General features: G+C 49.2%; 1 protein-coding gene across 7 annotated transcripts in view; it reads left to right on the top strand.

Annotated features, from left to right (window-relative positions):
- Positions 1 to 17,674, top strand: part of PTPRS (protein tyrosine phosphatase receptor type S) — a 252,215-nt gene extending 234,541 nt beyond the window's left edge. For all 7 annotated transcript variants that reach the window (XM_054013364.1, XM_054013362.1, XM_054013363.1 and 4 more), the window contains 11 exons: positions 767 to 890; positions 4,585 to 4,760; positions 5,367 to 5,486; positions 5,611 to 5,765; positions 9,858 to 10,143; positions 11,155 to 11,333; positions 12,378 to 12,504; positions 12,616 to 12,741; positions 15,005 to 15,159; positions 15,946 to 16,081; positions 17,122 to 17,674. In XM_054013364.1, coding sequence (XP_053869339.1) covers positions 767 to 890; positions 4,585 to 4,760; positions 5,367 to 5,486; positions 5,611 to 5,765; positions 9,858 to 10,143; positions 11,155 to 11,333; positions 12,378 to 12,504; positions 12,616 to 12,741; positions 15,005 to 15,159; positions 15,946 to 16,081; positions 17,122 to 17,190 — 1,653 coding nt within the window. In that variant the 3' untranslated portion in view covers positions 17,191 to 17,674. The remainder of the gene's footprint in view (positions 1 to 766; positions 891 to 4,584; positions 4,761 to 5,366; positions 5,487 to 5,610; positions 5,766 to 9,857; positions 10,144 to 11,154; positions 11,334 to 12,377; positions 12,505 to 12,615; positions 12,742 to 15,004; positions 15,160 to 15,945; positions 16,082 to 17,121) is intronic.
- Positions 17,675 to 19,884: the final 2,210 nt, after the last annotated feature.

The following is a 19,884-nucleotide window of genomic DNA, read 5'->3' as shown; positions in this document are numbered from 1 at the left end:
TGCTTTTCAGTGCGCTGTCCAGTTTTCAAATATCCCAAACAATGCTGCTTCCCCCGCTTCTCTTGGGACAGGACAGTTCCCTTCCCACTGTGTCGAATACCCCTCACTGAGAAGGAAGTGTTTCCCTGATATTTAGCTTAATTTTTCCCTCTCTTACTTTTATTCCATTATGCTTTGTTATCACCCTTTGTCCCATCCCATCAGGTACTGGTAGAGTTAAGTCTCTCTTTTTAATAATTTCTTAGCTAAAATGTATAGATTTTGCTCTACCGTTTATTCCTCATAAATCCATCCCTTTGGCCCCCCCAATTATATCTGTTGCTCTCGTCCCAGCTCCCTCCCAGTTGTCAATCTATTTTTGGTAACACAGTGCCCATAACAGAGAGCCAGAATAATAATTCTAGGCACAGTTGTACCACAGCGGTGTGGAGAGGAAGTTTTCGCCTACCTGCTCCTTGACTTGATGCCTCTGTCTGTGCAGCCTGAAATTGCACTGGGCTTGTGTTTGTTTGCATTGTAATGGAAAATATCCCAAGTGCGCCTGGGGCAAGTTACAGAAAAGGAGAGGGGGGACGTATCACCGTGACAATACTGAAAGCAGTGAGGGGAGGGTCGGTTACTGTTCCTGGGGGCAAGGGATGGAGAGCACCCCATTCTTTGGCTAGATCTGCAGAGCCCGGACTTGACCCGCAGCGGCAGAATGCACAGAGCTGACCACCGCTGCTCCTCCTTTCTGACTAATTGTTTTCTTTCCTGATTCTTCCAGTCCATTGACCCTGGCCAGCAATTCACCTGGGAGCACTCGAACCTTGAAGTGAACAAGCCCAAAAACCGCTACGCTAACGTGATCGCCTATGACCATTCCCGCGTCATCCTGCTGCCCATCGAAGGTAACCATGGTGATCTCTACTTCTGGACATTACCGCTAGCCTGTGGCTTTTTCAGGGGAACGCAGGGCACTGTGGTCCACAGAGTCCCATGATAGTGCTCTCTGCTCTCAGTCTCCTCTCACCAGGTCGCTGGTAGAGCAGCAGGCAGAGTCCTGTCATGATAATATGTTCTGATCCTGGTCACACTCCCTGCATCCTTCGTTTCAAAGGAGCGTTTATTTAGAAGCTGTGTTCCCTTTACTTGAAGGTTAGCCTGCTTTAGCTCCCAGCTGGATATAGTCCCGAGTTACGGGAAGAATCCAGACTATATACTGGTTGGAAGAAACCCGTGGCGCTTTCAGAATCCGTGTCAGGCTTGAAGTGAGCCTCTGAGACCCTGCTGGTGTTTTTGACACACTGGGTCTGCTCCTCATTGAATATTCAAGGCCAAACCGGAAGCCTGCCTCTAAAAAACCCTTTCCACTAAAATGCTAATTAAAAATAAGACTTGGCTTCGTGGCCTACAGTCCCTTTCCTAAGCAGTTTCCTGAACTGACATGTGACTGACACACCTGAGCTAGTCGGAAGACTTGCAATAAACTGCGCAGCTCCTGGCGCTCAACGCAACCACCAATTTGCAAACTGGGATGAGAGATGCTTTCGTGGAGAGAAAAGCTGTTCTGCTAACAGAGTCGCTGCAGTGGGGCTTCCTTGGCTGGCTGCCACTGAGGTGACGTTCTGCTCTAAGCCTCTCACCCTCGTGTATTGTTCACGGTTGGCCTTCTTCAGTCAAGAATTGTCCTTCTAGGCATCAGGAGCAGGACCTGGGACAAGTTCTAGTGACCCCCCCCAGCTGGTGTTAAAGGTTAGTTGAGAAATTCTAGGGATAAGGCGAAGGGCTAGAATCCATCCCTTTCCACAATAATTCCAGGGGAGGGGCATTTCCATTGCTGAGGAAACCGTGATAATGGAGCTCTGCCAAGACACCAGCATCAATTTGGATCAGCCTTGGCTGTTGCTGAAGGAGGATTTCTAACATTTCTCGTTACAACGATGACTGTGTCTCAGCTTGTTTTCCGTCTGAAATTAATATTGCATGAGCCATTTAAACTGTAGAGCTAGGCTTTCAAAAGTCACATTGTCGTATGCACTGGAAGAGAGAGTGAGAGAGAGAATTCCTGATGTTTCCAGAACACCTGGAACAGTCTAGTTCTGCCCGAAGCCCAGGGAGTGTCTGATGCCAGCACAGGTGCGGGCTCTATGTTTAGTGTTCAAGCTGCTAAAAGATGGCGGCTTAACAGCCCTATGGTCTAGATCAATCTATTCATTACTGTGGGCCAGTATACGGAACCCCTCCCCCCCATCACCCTAGAGACCCCAATTCCCCAGCCCGCCCACAGACCCCTCTACAGCGTGGGGCCAGGAGCGGACCCCAAATGCGGGGCAGTCCCTACCCTGACCCCACCACACAGCAGCCAAGAGCCTGGACCCAGCAGGGCAGCTCCGAGGCCAGACCCTGCTGCAGGGGGCTGGGATCCCACCAGGTAGGGCAGCGGGGCCCCGGACCCTGCCACACCAGGCGATGGGGCAGCCTGCACCCCCAACTCCGTGGGCCCAGCAGCCTTTAGCACACAGCTATGTGCTAACTGGGCCATGGATTGAGTACCACTGGTCTAGCCATTTCTGTCTATCTCCAGAACAGATGCAGCACCGGCAGTGATGGGGCAAGCTTCTCTCCTGCTCAGTCAACATATCACAACCCTGGCAAGATGGGAGTTGTGTCTTCATGGCCCCTTCGGTGCTTAGCATCTCTGCCAACAAAGTGGTGTTGGGTTGTGCAGTGGGGACACCTGCATACTAGGAACAGGCCTAGGTCCCAAATTATCTTACACGGGCATTGAAGAGCCACCAGATGGTAACTGCTTCCAGTCATGTGCTTCCCCTAGTTAATCCAGACACTGCACACACCCAGCAAGGCCGTCCAGTGAGCTGTTGGAGAACGTAAAGCTCTGTGCTTGGGTGTGGCCTGTTCTTCTGTTTCTTCCATTCCACCCTCCACCCAGACAGCTCTGCGTTAGTCTGCGCATAGGAATAAGCCTGCAGCTGCGTGACGGTGGCTGGTACCCAAAAGCACTGGGAGAGGGGGCATGTTTTGCTCCACCAATTCCCAGGCAGCAGTAGTTCTTTCTTCCTGTCTCGTGCCCCCATCGTCCAGCCGTTTTCATGCCCTTAACTAAGGAGAGACAGTAACACAGAGGAGGAACTGGCAAGGCAGACAGGGGCAGATTTGCAACCCCACTTGGAGACTGATCTGCAGAGAGATTTACTGAAGCCAAAGTCCTTTCCTCTGCACTAGCTGGCAGGTTCCCTCCCCGAAGCCTGGGCTTGGTTTTTTTTTTTTTTTTTTTCAGTTGTTCTTTAAATTCTGCTTTTGTCAAGTCTGCAGCGTGTCAGCTGTGCCCGGTGAAAGGGGGGGGAGTAATTTTCGTTCAGTGACTTCTCTGTAACAAGGCCTGTTACACGGCAAAACATCGCCCGAGCTCCCAGCCACCATTTCAAAGGACACGGCCGGCCCAAGGGGGCTGCAGAGATTCATGCGAGAAGCTCAGCCTTTGTTGACGCTCGTGCTGCTGCTACACAGCTGCCCTTCCACTTGGAATTTTTACATTTTGGAGGAGGGAGGCCAGGGTCCCTCCAGAAATTCAATCCAAGCCTGTTTCCCCAGGCACCTGAAATTACCCACTGCCTTTGAAGACTGGCAGGCAGTTCTGAATGGGTTTAGCATCGCACATAAACCAGGCTAACCCTGTTGGCAGCAGCGGCAAAGAGGACGGGAACCCCCCTCCTTCCCAAAAGTTGAGTTCAATGTTTCTCTGTTGAGTTAATCTTCAGAAAACAAAACCCTGCCGCTACTGCCAGCAGCTGGGTGTAAGGAGTTACGGGACAAATCCCCACACAGTGGTAGTCCTCTTCGCCAGTCATAAGTGGCTTTCTAACTCCGACCCATAAGACAGACACCTGGCAGGGTCCGGCTCTCTTCCCACTGTGCATCCTGCTTTTCACCACCCACCTAAAAACGCTTCGTCAAAGGCTCCGGCAGGCAGCTCTCAGGCGACACGCTTCAATCGGGGCGAGTCACTGTCTGTCATTTCCAAGCTGCCTACTTCCCCTGCAGACCCCAGCCCTGTTTTCCGTGCCTCGCCCAGTCACAGTGCAGCTGGGCTCATCCACAGACGATCCAGGGAGTTCTGACTCACTGCTTCAGAAACCCATGGCGAAGAGACGTGTCTAGGACATCGATCCAACCCGGGGTGGGACTCTCCTATGAACTGTGCAGCGCATCTCATTAACCAGATCCATATTTGGCCCCAGAAGATTGTAAGCTCTTAGTGCAGGGACTATCTTTTTGTTCTGTGTTTGTGCAGCGCCTAGCACCGTGAGCCTCTGGTCCATGACTTCAGCTCCTAGGTGCGAGTGCAGTATAAATAAGATACGCCAGGCTTGGTATTCGATATCCCCGCCTCCTCCAAAAGTAGCTGTCTAGTGGAGAGGTCCTTGGCCAGATCCTCAGCTGAGGTAACTTGGTCGCTGATTTACCCCAGCTGGGGAACTCACCTGCTATCTCCGATGAGGGAATTCAAGCTGCTGTAAAGCTCTTCCCCCTCCCCCCCTCCAGTAAGGCAAAATCAACTGACTCTCTGCCACTTTAATGCAGGGATTGTGGGGAGCGACTACATTAACGCCAACTACATCGATGGCTACCGGAAGCAGAACGCCTACATCGCCACACAGGGCCCTCTGCCGGAGACCTTTGGCGACTTCTGGCGGATGGTGTGGGAGCAGCGCTCAGCGACGGTGGTGATGATGACGAAGCTTGAGGAGAAGTCACGGGTGAGACACTTCAGCGAGATGGCTGGCTAGTCATGATCCGGGGAGGTGCTGTGGAGGGGGAGAGGTGGAGACCCCCAAGGGAGGTGCATGCGGAGAGGTGGGGAGCAGCAGTCTCTCTGATCTGCAGCCTTCATCTGCTCCTTTGGGAGATTTCTACCTGCCTTGCTGGCCCCGATTCATTGTGAAAATACTGTCCACCGGGGAAGTCTTAGATCCCTTCACTGCTCTAAGGGGAGAGGGAACATGCTCTGAGCCTGGCCCCATGTTAGATCAAGTGGCAAGGTTAGAATCCTATTATCTCGTGTAATATTCTTCCAAGTGTTCTGCCAATCAGAATCATTCCAGTCAATCAGGCATCAGACCACCAATGTGCCTCAACGCTCCAGCTCTGTGAGCAGAAGCAGCGTTTGATGCACATAGGACATGGAGCTGAATCTGTGGGCTCTCGCCCTATTCTGATGCTTCAGCAAGCAAAGCTTCTTGCTGTTTCGCTCTCCCTTGCCAGGGGCCCATCTTTACTTTCTGTGCCACGAGGGAGCGTCCCGTGCTGCGTATTGTGCTCTTCAGACTATGTTCCTGAGCTCATCGTCGACTTTTGTTTTCTAGATCAAGTGTGACCAGTACTGGCCTGGCCGGGGCACGGAGACCTATGGGATGATCCAAGTGACCTTACTAGACACTATCGAATTGGCCACGTTCTGCGTTCGGACGTTCTCCCTTCACAAGGTGACGTTTCTCTCTGATGCCACATCTCTCTATTGTCCCATTCCTACGTTCTGTAACTTGCCGTGTGCGTCTCGTGGCCCTTGCTTAGCTCACCGTGACTCTTGGTTCCTCTGCCACTCCGCAGAATGGCTCCAGTGAGAAGAGAGAGGTGCGCCAATTCCAGTTCACAGCATGGCCCGACCATGGCGTCCCTGAGTACCCTACCCCGTTCCTGGCTTTCCTGAGAAGAGTCAAAACCTGCAACCCTCCTGACGCTGGCCCGATCGTAGTGCACTGCAGGTACTGACCCGCTTATTACCAGAACCACAGCCTCCCCCTACACGGAGCCCCTGCTGGAGGGGGGGACACATTGCCAAGCAAATCCACTTTTCAGTGGGGCATGCAAACATGCAGCTCCCAGCGCGCAGGAGCTGTCTCGTCTCAGGCTCCCGTTTGGTTTCTATTCAGAGCGGCAGTTCCTGAACTGAGCGGGGCTGGAGTTGGAATGGTTTAGTTGGCATCTTTGATAAGGCCTCATTGGCAGAGTGCTATCCAGTAAAGTTTGGCCTTTGAGGAGCACGCAGGCTCGTTTCTGTTACAGTGGGCATGGACGAAAGATGAAATGGGGTTAGGAAGCATCACCACCATGTGGAGGGCGAGAGGCAGAGTGGGTTGTGCTGTCCAAGGGAGAGAGCGAACAGCATCTTGAAAGAGATTTGAGAGCCACAGTCATTCTGAGAGCAGAGCGGCGAAGGTCCCCCTGGGCAGGTAGCATTCCCTAATTCAATTTACCATCCAAGGAGGAACATTTGCCGACTCAGCTCAGACAAATCTCCCTCCTGCCTCAGGAGAAATCTGGAGGGGCCTGCAGGTCACTCAGTGCTGGGGAAAGTAACATCTGAATTTGACAGGCAATCGGGGACTCTAATCCTGCCTCTCCTGGAGGATACAGTTTAAACAGTCTTTGTAAGTGGGCAACTTATCACTAACCCTGCAGATGGCAATTATCATGCGCCTCTCGGAAAATGAATAAAAAGGGCCATCAGCGGGCAACTTACCGTGACCAGATCCCTGATCGGCTGCTCCGTTCTTGCCAAAGCTCCAGCAACCTGCTTGGTTTAGGTGTTGTGCAGTCTAATTAATGGAGATCCAGGAGGTTTTTTTATGAAAAGAGGGACCGCCTTTGAATAGGAGGAGGAAACCCTTTATTTCTAGCTGCGAGTGTTTAGACCTGCAGGGCCCTGCTGATTCATAAATGCCTTCACATGCAAGTCTGATGTTACCCAAATGTTTTTGTGCATTGAGGTAAAAGGGTGATGCATGTTATTCATTACAGCATCAGTAGTTTTCAAGCTGCCTAAAGATCTGAGTGATTAAACACGCTTTTGAAGCCCTTAGATCATACCAGCCCTTTGTTCAGGCCTGGAACCCCCCTACCTAGAATTATCATAATTGTGTCTGACGGGAGAGCTCCCGTCATGGTGATGTTGCAAATGAAGAGGTGTAAGGAAGGGGGTCGATGAGTATCTAGGAATGACACACACATTAGCAGACACGACTTTTCATCTGGTGCCGTCAAGTGACATAGAATATAACTTCCTGAAGTTCTTGGTAAATTGGGCTCAGACTCAGAGCAAATTTCGTCAGAGTGGGAGCTATTGGGGGCAGGGCCTGTGTTATTTTTTGTGGACTGGATTGCGCTGAACTTGTTGCTGGGGCTAATAGAGAGGCGAAGTGACCGTTCTGTTTTTCAGTTCTTAGCTGTGGCCACCTCTTTCTCTAATAGATTGACAGACTGTTAGCACACACCTATAGCTCAAAGAAACACCTTTCTGGGTTTCAAGACTCTATTTTAATGGAATTTCCCCGCCTATTCGATAGGGTTTAATTCTTGTGTTCTCTTTCTTCCTAACCTTTCTCCTTCATGTTTCAGATCCGGTGCCTACAAAAACCAGTGTGTATGTTGCATGGACACACCCTGCACTGTTATAGGGCCTTTCTCTGGATAATCCCACATCTCTTTATAAAGATTACAGGCTGCATCTTCAGCAGCTGTAAATTGGTGTCACTTCATTGACTTCAGCAGAGCTACATCGATTTATAGCAGCTGAGGACCTGGCCCTAAAACACCCTGGGGATGCAGGGAGGGGGTGTTTTCCCTTGTTTGCAAAAAAGAGGGAAAGTGACTGGCTCAAGGGTCTCTCCCCTGCCAGTGCCTGACATTTTTCTAGTGCTTTTTCCTATCTAGTTTTAAGTGACTGAAGCAAAAGGCTTCCACCACTTCCTGTGGAAGGCTATTTCACTGCCTGATAGGCTCAACATCAGGAAGCTTTTCCTGAGATTTTACCTAGATCTGTTTTTAATTCATCCTGTTACTTCTAGCTCTAGCCCTTTGTTCCACTTCAAATAATTCTCTCCTCTACGTATCCTCACCATTCAGATAGTTATGACTAGCATCATGCTCCCTTCAGAGCCCACAGCTTCCACCCAACCCAACGGTAAACCCCAATCCTTCCTCATCCTTCCTGTCAGCCCCTTTCTCATTTTGCTTGCTTGACTCTGAATTCTTTGCGATTGTGAGGCCTAGAGTTAAACGTAACGTTACAGGTGTGTTCTTGCGGGGGTGCCTGGTCCCCAGCTGCTCACTGATGGGACGTCTGTGTACGTAGCCCAATGTCTTACAGGGGTTTCTGGCTGCCATGTCACAACTGGAAAGTGGTGTCGAGTTTGCCATCCACTGTCCCCCCCCAGGTCACTCTTGGCATTACTGCTTTCCAGTAGCTGGCGCTGGGATTATTTTCTCCTAGGTCTATTAACTTGTTTTTGCCAAGTTGAGCCTCATTTGGTTGCTTTTCTGCCCATAGTTCTGTCCTCGGGGGGGGAGGGATAGCTCAGTGGTTTGAGCAGTGGCCTGCTAATCCAAGGTTGTGAGTTCAATCCTTGAGGGGCCATTTAGGGAACTGGGGTAAAAATCTGTCTGGGGATTGGTCCTGCTGTGAGCAGGGGGGGTTGGACTAGATGACCTCCTGAGGTCCCTTCCAACCCTGATAATCTATGATTTGTGTATTTCTGTCCTCACTGGTGTTTGCAACGCCTTCTGAATCAGTCTCAGCTGTGAATTTATTGGCAATGCTGTTTGCCCTGCCCCTCTGATCATTAATGAAAATGATACTAAGGGCTTGTCTATACTGGCAATTTACAGCACTACAACTTCCTGGCTCAGGGGGTGTGAAAAAACACCCCCCTGAGCGCAGCAAGTTTCAGCACCAGTGAAAACAGTGCACCAGCGCTGGGAGCCGCACCTCTCGTGGAGGTGGGGTTTTTTAGAGCGCTGGGAGAGCTCTCTCCCAGTGCCCTGCCACGACTACACAAGCCACATGAGAGCACTGCCAGTGTAGGCTAGCCCGAAAGAAGATCTAACTTGACACCAGTTTCTGGAGCACCCCACTAGGCACCTCGATACATTGCGATTTACCATTCCCTGGGGTTCGCAGTCCTTTCAGCCCCGGGAATGTTTGCCTCCAAGCCAGTCAGAATCAATTCTGAGTATGGTTTTGTGAGCCTTTGTCTCTGGCTTTACTAAAATCAGGATATTACATCTCCAGAGCTTCTATTCATCTATTAATTTTGTAACTGTCAACAAATCATGCCTGGCAAACTTGATTACTTTTTATTCATAGAGCCGTATTGCTTATGGCTGAGAATGCCATTATCCTAGATGGCTACAAATCATTTCCTCTCAATACCTGATCAGTTAATGTACCAGAGTTGCAATTAAACTTGGCAGATAAGAGCCAGGATGACTTGTATCGTTGTTTTGGAAGCCAATGACACCTTTTACTTCCCTACCTCCTCCCCCCCATCACCGTTACACCCCCAAATTGTCGGATGCTGCATGCTCAGTTGCTATGGCGAGGGGGTGATAGGACAAAACTCTGAGATTAAAAACACTAAATTCTCCATGTGTGGCTAAATCCTCTAACCAGCTTTTAAAATTGACCACACAACTCCCATTCATGTCAATGGGAGTTGGGTTATGTCATTCAGCAAGTTCCCTTAACACAACAGAATGCACGAAATATCTAGCCCTGCTGATTTATGTTCTAGTCTTCCAGTAATTCATCCACCCTATATTCTTTGTCTGTATCTATATTTACAAGGTCTCTATTGCTTCCTACTTCTCTTTCATGCTCGTCACATACTGCATCTGTTGTCATTCGTTGTCTACCTCTCACGTACACATCTGCTCACCCTCCTCCCATGCTCCCGATCGCGTGCTCCCACTAAGGAGCTGTCCCTTCCCGTCTGGTCGGCCATCAAGGTAAATTTCTCAAGAGAAAGGCGGCACTGGGGTTTGGATGATGTTGCTTATCTTCCCACCTCTCCTTCCAGCGCGGGAGTTGGACGGACAGGCTGTTTCATTGTGATTGATGCCATGCTGGAGAGGATAAAGCATGAGAAGACAGTGGACATTTATGGGCACGTCACCCTCATGAGGTCGCAGCGGAACTACATGGTCCAGACAGAAGACCAGTACAGCTTTATACACGACGCCTTGCTGGAGGCCGTTGCTTGCGGTAACACAGAGGTCCCAGCCAGGAATCTCTACACTTACATCCAGAAACTGGCGCAGATAGAGGTGGGGGAGCACGTGACAGGCATGGAGCTGGAGTTCAAGGTAATGGCAGAACACTGAGCTCTAGGCATGTACCGGGGGGGAGAACAGGGACAGAAAATGTGTTGGTGGGCTTCCATTTGAACTGGACCATCCAGGGGACAGCCAGGCAATGCCATGGGCCCAGTCAGCCCTGGGATCAGTGTTCGCATCGTGCTGATCCGCATGGTTCTGCCACGATCAGTGTGATGGGGATGTTTTTGAGAACCACGTTGTAGTCACTTCCCTGAGGCGATCTGCAGCGTAGACTATCGCTAAGCATTATAACACAGCTCTAACATGGGGGTTCCAGGGAGGGCAGAGCCCAGACAGCAGACTGAAGTGTACCTGAAGTTGTTCTTTTAAGCAGGACAATAATGGGGACTTAAACCAAAAACCCTGGCACCTAAGGAACTTAATGACCTTCTCCTATTGGAGAGTAAAGGCAGGGCGGGGAGGAAAAGTCTGTGCTTCTGACAGGAGCGGTCTGCTGCTTAGGCTCCAAGGGATGACAGACGACTGGCCCTTTCGAGGGGGAAAGGAATGTTTTTGTGTTTCTACATTAAAGAAGTAATTACATTTCTGACTCCAGGGCTGCTGCAGTGGGTCCCAGGGGAAAGACCAGCTGCTGCTGCAAGACTTTAGTCCAGCTCTCTGAAATCCAGGTTGAATTTCCTCCCCTCCTCACGTTTGAGTTTAATGCTGTATTTCCACTGTCAACAAATCACAACAAGGTTTTGCAATGGGGAAGGCCCTGACGTCTCCGGCACTTTCCTCCTGGAGTTGTCCCCCAGGAAATAAATGAAAGCCAGAACCACGCAGGGGAACTTGGAGGGGGAAGAAATTCACCTGCCTTGGGGCTGGCGTGAAGATGCTGCTGAACCATTTGTCTAAGATCAGACCCAGACCAATGGAAACTTTTCTCCTGCCTACCTAAATAAGCCAGTTTTTCCCAGGCATCTGAGCAATTCTCATCCTTTTCCGGGAGCTGAAATAACACCTGTTAGAACAAGTGTGTGTGTTTTTTTCCTTCAGCGACTTGCCAACTCCAAAGCCCACACTTCCAGGTTCATAAGCGCCAACCTCCCGTGCAACAAATTCAAGAATCGCCTTGTCAACATCATGCCATACGAGACCACCCGGGTCTGTCTTCAGCCCATCAGGGGAGTGGAGGGCTCAGACTATATCAATGCCAGTTTTATCGATGGATACAGGTAAACGACAACATGTTGCAGCCTGCTGTTTTAACAGGGAGTAATTCAAGCTCATTTCCCTTTTCGCAAGGTGCTCAGAGAAGAACAGTTTAAAGAGGTAGTGACAGAAAAAGGGAAGGAAGGTTGAATGGATTGATTTGCCAGCCCGGGTCAGAACATCGTTGGTCTGTTCTAATCCACAGCTGGTGCTTCAAAGGAACTTGAATCCCATCCACCCACACTCTGCCGCTTGTGCAATGCTGAACGTTTTACAGGGCAGATTCCTTCCTGACACTGCTCGTGATCAGTTCGCAGCTTGAAATATGGGGTTTTCCCGAGAGTATAACCTCAGTTGTTAATGATCATAACATTCTCTCTCCCTTTTTTAAAAGAACTATCCAGCTGCCATGTTAGACTGAGTATCGTGGCTGGATGGATTTCACCATGGGGAATGTTTATGGAACAGATCGTTCCTGTCTCAGCCTCTCTTTAGCTGTTGGGAAACAATCCGTATTTTGCTGGTTGGAGCCAGCGAGCAAAGCTGTAGTGTAGTATTACCCAAGCAGCAATGCTCTCAGACCTTCTGCCTGGGTAGGCCTGCCAGAGGCTGAATGCGGAGGAGGGAGGGCACTGAGCAGCACCAGAGGCAGCAAGGGCTCTCCCTCCTTCATGCCTCTGGGTGCACAGCGCAGGCAATAGGCTGCCTGTGGTCCCCGGCCCTCCCCTGTTTTGCTCGGATAGGCCAAGCAGCAGACTGCCCTCTAGGTCCTGCGCAGACCTGCGTGGGAGGGTGGCAAGTGTCCTGCTGCAACCTCCTCCTGCATGACTAGTCAGGATTTAGCCCATAGTCACAGTAATTAGGGAAACCCCAGCACAAGGCCTTTGAGTCCCGGACCCCTAGCCCAAGCCTGGAGATCTCCAAGGAGCTGTATTCCCATCTAGCTCATAAGGCCTTCCAAATGTCCAGAGCCATGCGTCAGCGTTCACGCTATCCCCCCAGTTGATAAGCCCATGACCCCAGACCCTGGGCTAATAACTTGTGTGTGGGTTTGTGCTTTCTTTCAGACAACAGAAAGCCTACATTGCCACTCAAGGGCCGCTGGCAGAGACCACGGAGGATTTCTGGCGGATGCTCTGGGAGAACAACTCCACCATCGTGGTGATGTTGACCAAGCTGAGAGAGATGGGTCGGGTAAGCATGGACCCATGGAAAGAGTGGTTGGGCAGCACCGTGAAAAGCCCTACAGCCACGTAAGGGGTTAACTACATTGTCCTAACCTGGTGTCTTTTCTCCCCGCGGCAGGAAAAGTGCCATCAGTATTGGCCCGCTGAGCGGTCAGCACGGTACCAGTACTTTGTGGTGGATCCCATGGCTGAATACAACATGCCTCAGTATATCCTGCGAGAATTCAAGGTTACTGATGCCAGGGTGAGTGCTCTGTCTTCTCTCTGTTCTGGGCTTGGCAGTGTGAATTCTACGTTCGTGCCTTGACCGTACAGTTCTCATTTGGAGTCTGCACACAAGAGTCTGCCCAGAGAATAGTCCCAGCTCAGGATTTATATGTGGCAGAAATGGAAAACAGGCCACTGGGGTTCCATTGCCCTGCTGCGGGGTGGGGAGCAGAATTGTTAAACGAACAGAAGATTTTTAGAAGCTGTTGAAATCGGCTGTCTTTCTCTAGCTCCTGTCTTCTTGGGCTCAACATTGGTCCTATTATTCAGCTGTTTGCAAAGCTTCTCCTAAACCCCTGACTCCACCAACATGTTCCAACGGGTGGTATTTCCTTCAGGCTGTTAGCTCACACTGGGTAATTTCTCTGAATTCTTTTCTGAAGATTATTAAATTCTAGGGAGATTTTGGGGCAACAACTTCAGCAGTGCCCGTTTGGATGCTTCAGCAGATTTGTATAGACGTTGCTGAGGTCAGGGAGGTGTTTTGACAAAATGCACAGAGCACATGTTGCTGGCTTTGGTCTGTCTGAGGCACTGTGGGGAATGATCAGGAACGAGACTCTTCTGGACAGGCGAATGGAAGGTCCTGCAGTCCCCGCCCATTTGGTTTCATTAATCACAAGTGAATGAGGAGGTTGGCTGACCTTACTGATAGCGAAAGCTGTACTTTCTGTTGTGTCTTTCATACGCACTGAACGCCAACAGGCTTTTACAGAGACAACACCCTCAGCATCCAACAGGACAGGCATTCAGATGAAATGCTTTCAGTTAAGCTTTGCAGAGAGGTGCTGAGGGCAGAGTGTGCTACACGAATGCTGTTGCAGAGAGGACGGGTGAGGCTGCATGAAGGGACAGAGGTCTGTGCTAAGAAGCAGCAGCAAGGAAAGGAGGCGCACAAGTGTTGTGATTGGATTTAAAAAGAAGGGAGGGGGATTTTGAGCCGGGTCTTGAAATGAATGGGGGACCCCCGGGAGGTGGCCGACGGTAGAACAGATGGATTGTGCTGCTTTGCTCAGCTCCTGGGTACGTGGAACTAGCTTCACAACTGCTGTTTTATACTAGCACCTGCCCTTTTAGCTCCTGGCACATACAGGAACTGAGCCTCTGTCTGTCCCGGGCAGGAGACCCTACCACAGTCGTAAGGTAGCTTCTTTCCTGCTCTGCCTGCTCGAGCTGGTCGACACTGGGCATCTTTGTTCCATGGAAATTTTGGAAATTTCCTTTCATCCTGAACTGGTACAAAAACGCACATTTTCACATTCCTCGCTTTTTTTTTTTTAAATGGTCAGATCAGATTGTTTTGAGCCCTTCATAACATTTTAATATAAAAGTCTAAACAAAGTCCACTTCGATCCTTCGTCAGCACTTGACAAAAAGGGACACCTTCCCCCAAAACATTTCAGTTTAGTCAAATCAGCATTTCCTGACGGAAAACCGTTCCACTGGAAAAACTCTGACCTGCTCGGTGGCCTTCCTTTTAATTTCCCTGGAATGAGACAGAGTGAAACCAGAAACCACCTTCTCCTTCAAAGGCCGTCTGCCTGCCCAGGCCCCACGCCACTCCCGGAAGTGACCAGCAGTGGCTTCTGGGGTGGGGCAGGCAGCTCTGCCGCGCGCTGTCTTCACCTGTGGGTATCACCCCCAAAGCTCCCAGTGGCCGTGGTTCCCCGTTCCCAGCCAGTGCGAGCTGTGGGGGGCAGTTCCTGGAGGCAAGGGCCACGCATGGAGCCCTCCTCCAGGGGCTGCAGGGACATGGTGCCGGCCGCTTCAAGGAGCGGCCCGGGCAGTTAGGGGGCCTGCCTTATCCCCGCTGCACCACTGGGCTGGCAATCCCACAGGCTGGATTGAAAGCCCTGACTGCCCAGCTGTGGCCCGCCCTTTGCCCTCCTCTGCTCTAACTGTAATTCTGACACCATGGCAACTATTTGCCAAAATTGGAGGTGCTATAGCCTCTTCTAGAAGGGTCCACAGCAGAAGACTGAGTGTGGTCAGCCCCCGGAATGGTCGATGCTTTCTGGGCGCTGGTGCAGTACCGACGCTACTCCACAGACTTCATTCACAGGTGAGCACATTTGTTCTATAGCTGTGGCGATATCTGACCCCCGTGCAGTGTGCTTCAGCGTTCTGTCCCCTCCTTCGCTAACGGGGCAGCCGGGAGATTTGGCATTGGTATTTTTAATGGCATGAATATACCACACGTTTTAACTGCAGCTTTTGGTTTTTCTGCTGCTCTTCCCCAGGATGGTCAATCCCGAACCGTCCGTCAGTTCCAGTTCACTGACTGGCCCGAACAAGGTGTGCCAAAATCAGGAGAGGGTTTTATCGATTTCATTGGACAGGTGCATAAGACAAAGGAACAGTTTGGTCAGGATGGGCCAATTTCTGTCCACTGCAGGTAGGCAAATGAGCAGCCATCTTTGCCTCAGTGCAAATTCCTTAACAGAGCGGGTGACCTAGTATTTTGTAATTTCTGTAAGCCAAGCTCATTGGACACACCAGGGGGGCCATGCATTCCTCCATTCCCCTCCACGAGGTCCTCGTGGGTCACACTCTCCTCCTCCCCAGCTAGTCTCCCAGCCAAAACAGAATTAATGTTGTTGTGTTGCGTACAAACAGAGAAATGCCATCAAGTTGAATGGAGGGCCTCGTTTTGCTGACCCAACACAGCTGAATAAAAAAAACACACTACACCACAGTTTGCTAAGCCAGATGCTATGCTGGAGCAAGAACTATTCTTGCCTCCTGACTGGTTGAAGCAGAAAATAGAGGGCATTACCTCAGCAGATCCCTGAGAACTTCTTTCATTAAACCCGATAATGTTGCTTCCAAATAGTGGAGGATGTTTTTTTAAGTTATTTTCTAATTACAATAAAAATAATTTCTAAATTGAATATTTATCTACTGCTGGAGCTTTTGACATTTGTGGATCAGTGACTCTGGTGGTTTTAGTATGTCCATTGCTGGTAGAGGACATTGGCCAGGAAATCTGACACCAGACAGGCAAGGATTGATAGGCAGGGGTTTTCCGCCTCTGTTATGGTCATTGGACATGGATGCCAATTTATTACTTCAAGAAATACTAGAACATAAACGAAGTCTTCAGCCTTTATAACTGCTACACTTCCTTACTAAAATATACACAGGAGTATAACACAGTGTTTGTTCTCTCTCTCGTCTGTAGCGCCGGAGTGGGCAGAACTGGGGTGTTTATCACACTGAGTATCGTCCTGGAGAGAATGCGTTATGAGGGTGTTGTAGATATTTTCCAGACAGTTAAGATGCTGCGAACACAACGACCAGCTATGGTGCAGACAGAGGTAAAGAACATTGTAGCGATGAACTAGCACATGGGGGTGTTTGTGAACGGAATAGCAAGCAGGAAAACACTGAATTCTCCCTTTTGTGGGGTGCTATTAACCTTTCTCTCATATCTGGAGGATGAATGAGCTTTTGCCTTTCTAACCACCATGCTAATAGGAAACTTTAACTCCATAAGAACAAGGGCTGTGATCCTCAAAGCTATTTACGCTCTTAATATCCATTTATTTCAATTGAAGTTCAGAGCCTAAATGCCTTTTGAGGATCTGGGCCAATGGGGCCTAGGCTGCATTGCTGAGCTACTGTGTGGTGTAGCAGAAGTATTAGGTATAGTGGCAAATACACATTGGTACAGGCTCTCTGCAAGGGCAGCTGTTGTCTGACGCCCAGCCCCACGCTCTGTCCATTACCACGGTGGCTCTCAACCTCTCTAGACAACTGTCCCCCTTTCAGGGATCGGATCTGTCTCGCATACCCCAACTTTCACCTCACTTAAAAATACAAAATGCCACAGCACGCTTACTGAAAAAGTGCTCATTTTCACCAGATAATTGTAAAATAAATCAAGGGGAATATGAATATTGTACTGAGAGCAGTATAAAAAAGTCTGTATGAAATTTTAGTTTGTACTGACTTCGCTCGTGCTTTTTATGTAGCCTGTTGTAGAACAAGGCAAATCTCTAGCGGCGTTGATGTACCCCCTAGCACTAGCAGATTCTGACCTCACCCGAACCAGCCTGGCTGTCAGTTAACCATGGATGTAGGCGCTTTATGAAAGGCAGGCATGGTTATCCCAGTTTTACGCATGCATTTATCATCCTGTGGCGCTCCATGAGCCATACGAGCGTTTGTGGGCTCTGGGGCTGTCTGAGACGGTTTCTTCATTTCCAGTCCACCCAGTGTTCTTCCAGGGGCTGTTCTTGTCCCGGCCCAACAGCAGAAAAGCGGACGCAGCGAGCGATGAAGGCGTGCGCTAGAATGTCTGGGTAAGTGTTCCACAACCACTAACCCACTGATTGTCTCTCTTGGCCTTGCCTAGGATGAATATCAGTTCTGTTACCAGGCAGCTCTCGAGTATCTGGGAAGTTTCGATCACTATGCAACCTAAAAAGCCATCCGCCTTGCAGACTCCGCCCACCACTTCAGCCCTGGAAGGCCTCTCCTGGCCCGGGAGGAGTGCTCGGACTTATAAACCCGACTCAGAAGAAGTCCCTTTTCATTTGGACCATGCAGTGGGGAGTGGGGGAAGGATTTGAAAGGAATGCCCCTTCAGGAACTCCCATGTTGTAACCGGGACCGTGACAAGGCAGCTCAGCAGGGCACTGAGGGATGATGAACTGCTCTGGTTACCTCGCGTGGTGTTTGCTGTGGAGGGCAGATGGACATCCTCAAACTGATCCAAAAGCTAAACACGCCCCGTGTGAAACGTTACCACTGAAGGGAGAGGAGAGGGCTGGAAAAGAGCAGAAAACCAGCTTTGGTTACATCATCAGAGTTCAGTTTATTTACTAATCTAGTTGGCGATCTTTAAAGGAAGTCACTTGCAGAGTTGAAGGTGCTGTGTAAAAAATATATATATATATATATATATATATAATTAAAAAATCTCAATACTTAGGTAAAATTAAGGTCAGGAATACTTCTAGCTGGAGTCTTAATAAACCTCAGTCTCACCATCAGGCTGATTCAGGGCTTATCAGCCCCTTGCCAACACCATTCCTTCAATGCATCTGCCCCCCAAGAGGTTTTATAGCTCATCTTTTGAATACTTGGAACATTCCTCCTAATCCCCACATTTTTTTTTTTTTAGGCTATTTAAAGGAAAAAAGTGGCTGTGTACTAGCGGTCCCCCACCTAGGGCACAGAGCTGAGGTGTGGTCAGGTAGAGACGGGCTCTTCCCTGGCTGGGTACAACGACTGTTGGTTCTCTTCTCCCCTTTTCAGCTCATCCAGACGCTGCTTTGAATAAGACGTGGTTGAGCTGTACAGAAATAGAACTTCTTTCCATATTAAACCACCCCCTTCTGCACACAGCTGTTCGTTTTTCCCCGAGGGGGGGGGGGAGCATTTTTGAATGGAGCCCTTACAGAGCTGATACTAAAGAAGCCTCTGTAAGAGATTCATTCCCAATAAGCTATTGCTGCCAACGCCCCACCTCCAATACAACAGATCTCAGAGACACTCTGGTGACGGGCCTTGTCACTCCAAGTTCATAGGCACAGCTATGAACATGCCCTTGCTGTATAATAATTTGGAAAGATCAAGCAAGATGCAGTCAGTGGCATATGCTGTGAGTGGCTTTCTTTAAAGTATCGATGTAACTGTAACAAGTGACATTACTTTTTTTTAAATAGTGTATTTTTTCCTTTTTAAAAAAAAAACAGAATATCAGTCAATGAATTTAAAAGAAAAATTTGCTTATTTGTTCATATTATGTTCAAAGACAGTCTATTTTTTCACTGTAGAAATGTTACGTGTAATGGCTGTGATATATAAAAATGCAGTGCAAATTGCTACTTCTACATATTGCTTTTCTACCATTTAAAAGGTTTAACTTGCTCATGTAAGAACAAAATGTCTCTTTATTTTAAATCTCTGACAGATCAGGTGTCTCTGGAAGGGCGAGGTTAGCAGGCTGGCTTAGATGTGGTTGTTAGTACCAACTCACTCCCCCTCCTCCTAGGGCCATGTTGCCTGCTCTTCCCAGGACCAGTGGTGAATTGGGAGATTAAATAATACCAGTGTCTTATGACTGAAGTAGAGAGAGAGGAATTTCAGAGCCATGGCGGGCAGGTGCCCACAGACACATGCGTACAGTTTTTAAACAGTAGCTTAACAGACTAATGGGTATTGTAATAACAGCCCAAGACTCTTCATGCGGTGGACCATGTGTCAAATAGGCCAGCAGTTGTACATGAAAAGGAATTGTGTTGCCAAAGTGCGGTGAAGAGAATGTGTCATGCAGCAGAGACGCTGCCCCAATAACTACTCTCCCTTGATGATTATTTTTAATTATTTTCTAGAGAGGTAAACATGGCCACAAGCTGGTAGTGTTGGGATGAGCTAAATGCAACCGAACTGCTACCCCCTCCCCCCAAATCAACCTATGTCCTGTCTTGAAAGGGGGAAAAAAGGCTTCTTTGAGATTTTACTTCCTACTTGTGTGAAAGTTTCCCAAATTTCTAAGTATGTTGCAGCAAAATCTTATTGGGAGAGGGGTGTTTTTTTTTTTGTTTCTTTTGGAGGGGGTGGGGGGGTGGGAAATACGTTTTTTCTTTGTATGAGAGCAAAGTGCTGTTGCTTTCACACTGTTATTTCAAACTGAATCAGTAAGTGGTTTTCAGACCACTGTGTATGTAGATATATTGACTTTGTATTAAAGGAAGATTGTCTGAAAGGCCGGCCTGCAGACCCGTTTGTCGTTAGAATTGTGGGACGCCCGCAGAACAGAACCAACCAGCACAGCTACTTTATTTTGCTCAACTCCAGCTGCTAATTGGAGGCTCTTGCATTTGTGTGCTAGCGCCGGGAAAGGGTGTGGCCTGCGGCCTCAGACCGCTCAGTATACCATTAGACAAGGAGATGGTTCTTAAAGGAACATCTCCAGTTCCCATGTCTGCCAAGGCCTTGGACTCTGAAATCTAACCACTAGCATATGCTGCTCATTATTTCAGCTGCCAGCACACCTGTGCTATTCTGCCTTTTTTAAGGGCCTGCAGTCGAGTTGGGCCACTAGGAAAGAAGCTTTTCCTTGGGTTTGGGAAGACCAGAGCCTCAACAAAATACTCTTTCTTCCTTTCCA

This window comes from Malaclemys terrapin, chromosome 24, assembly GCF_027887155.1.
Source record: "Malaclemys terrapin pileata isolate rMalTer1 chromosome 24, rMalTer1.hap1, whole genome shotgun sequence".
In the NCBI taxonomy this organism is placed as follows: domain Eukaryota; kingdom Metazoa; phylum Chordata; order Testudines; family Emydidae; genus Malaclemys; species Malaclemys terrapin.
The sequence above is the reverse complement of the archived record's forward strand: the minus strand, read 5'-3'. Positions and strand labels throughout refer to the sequence as shown.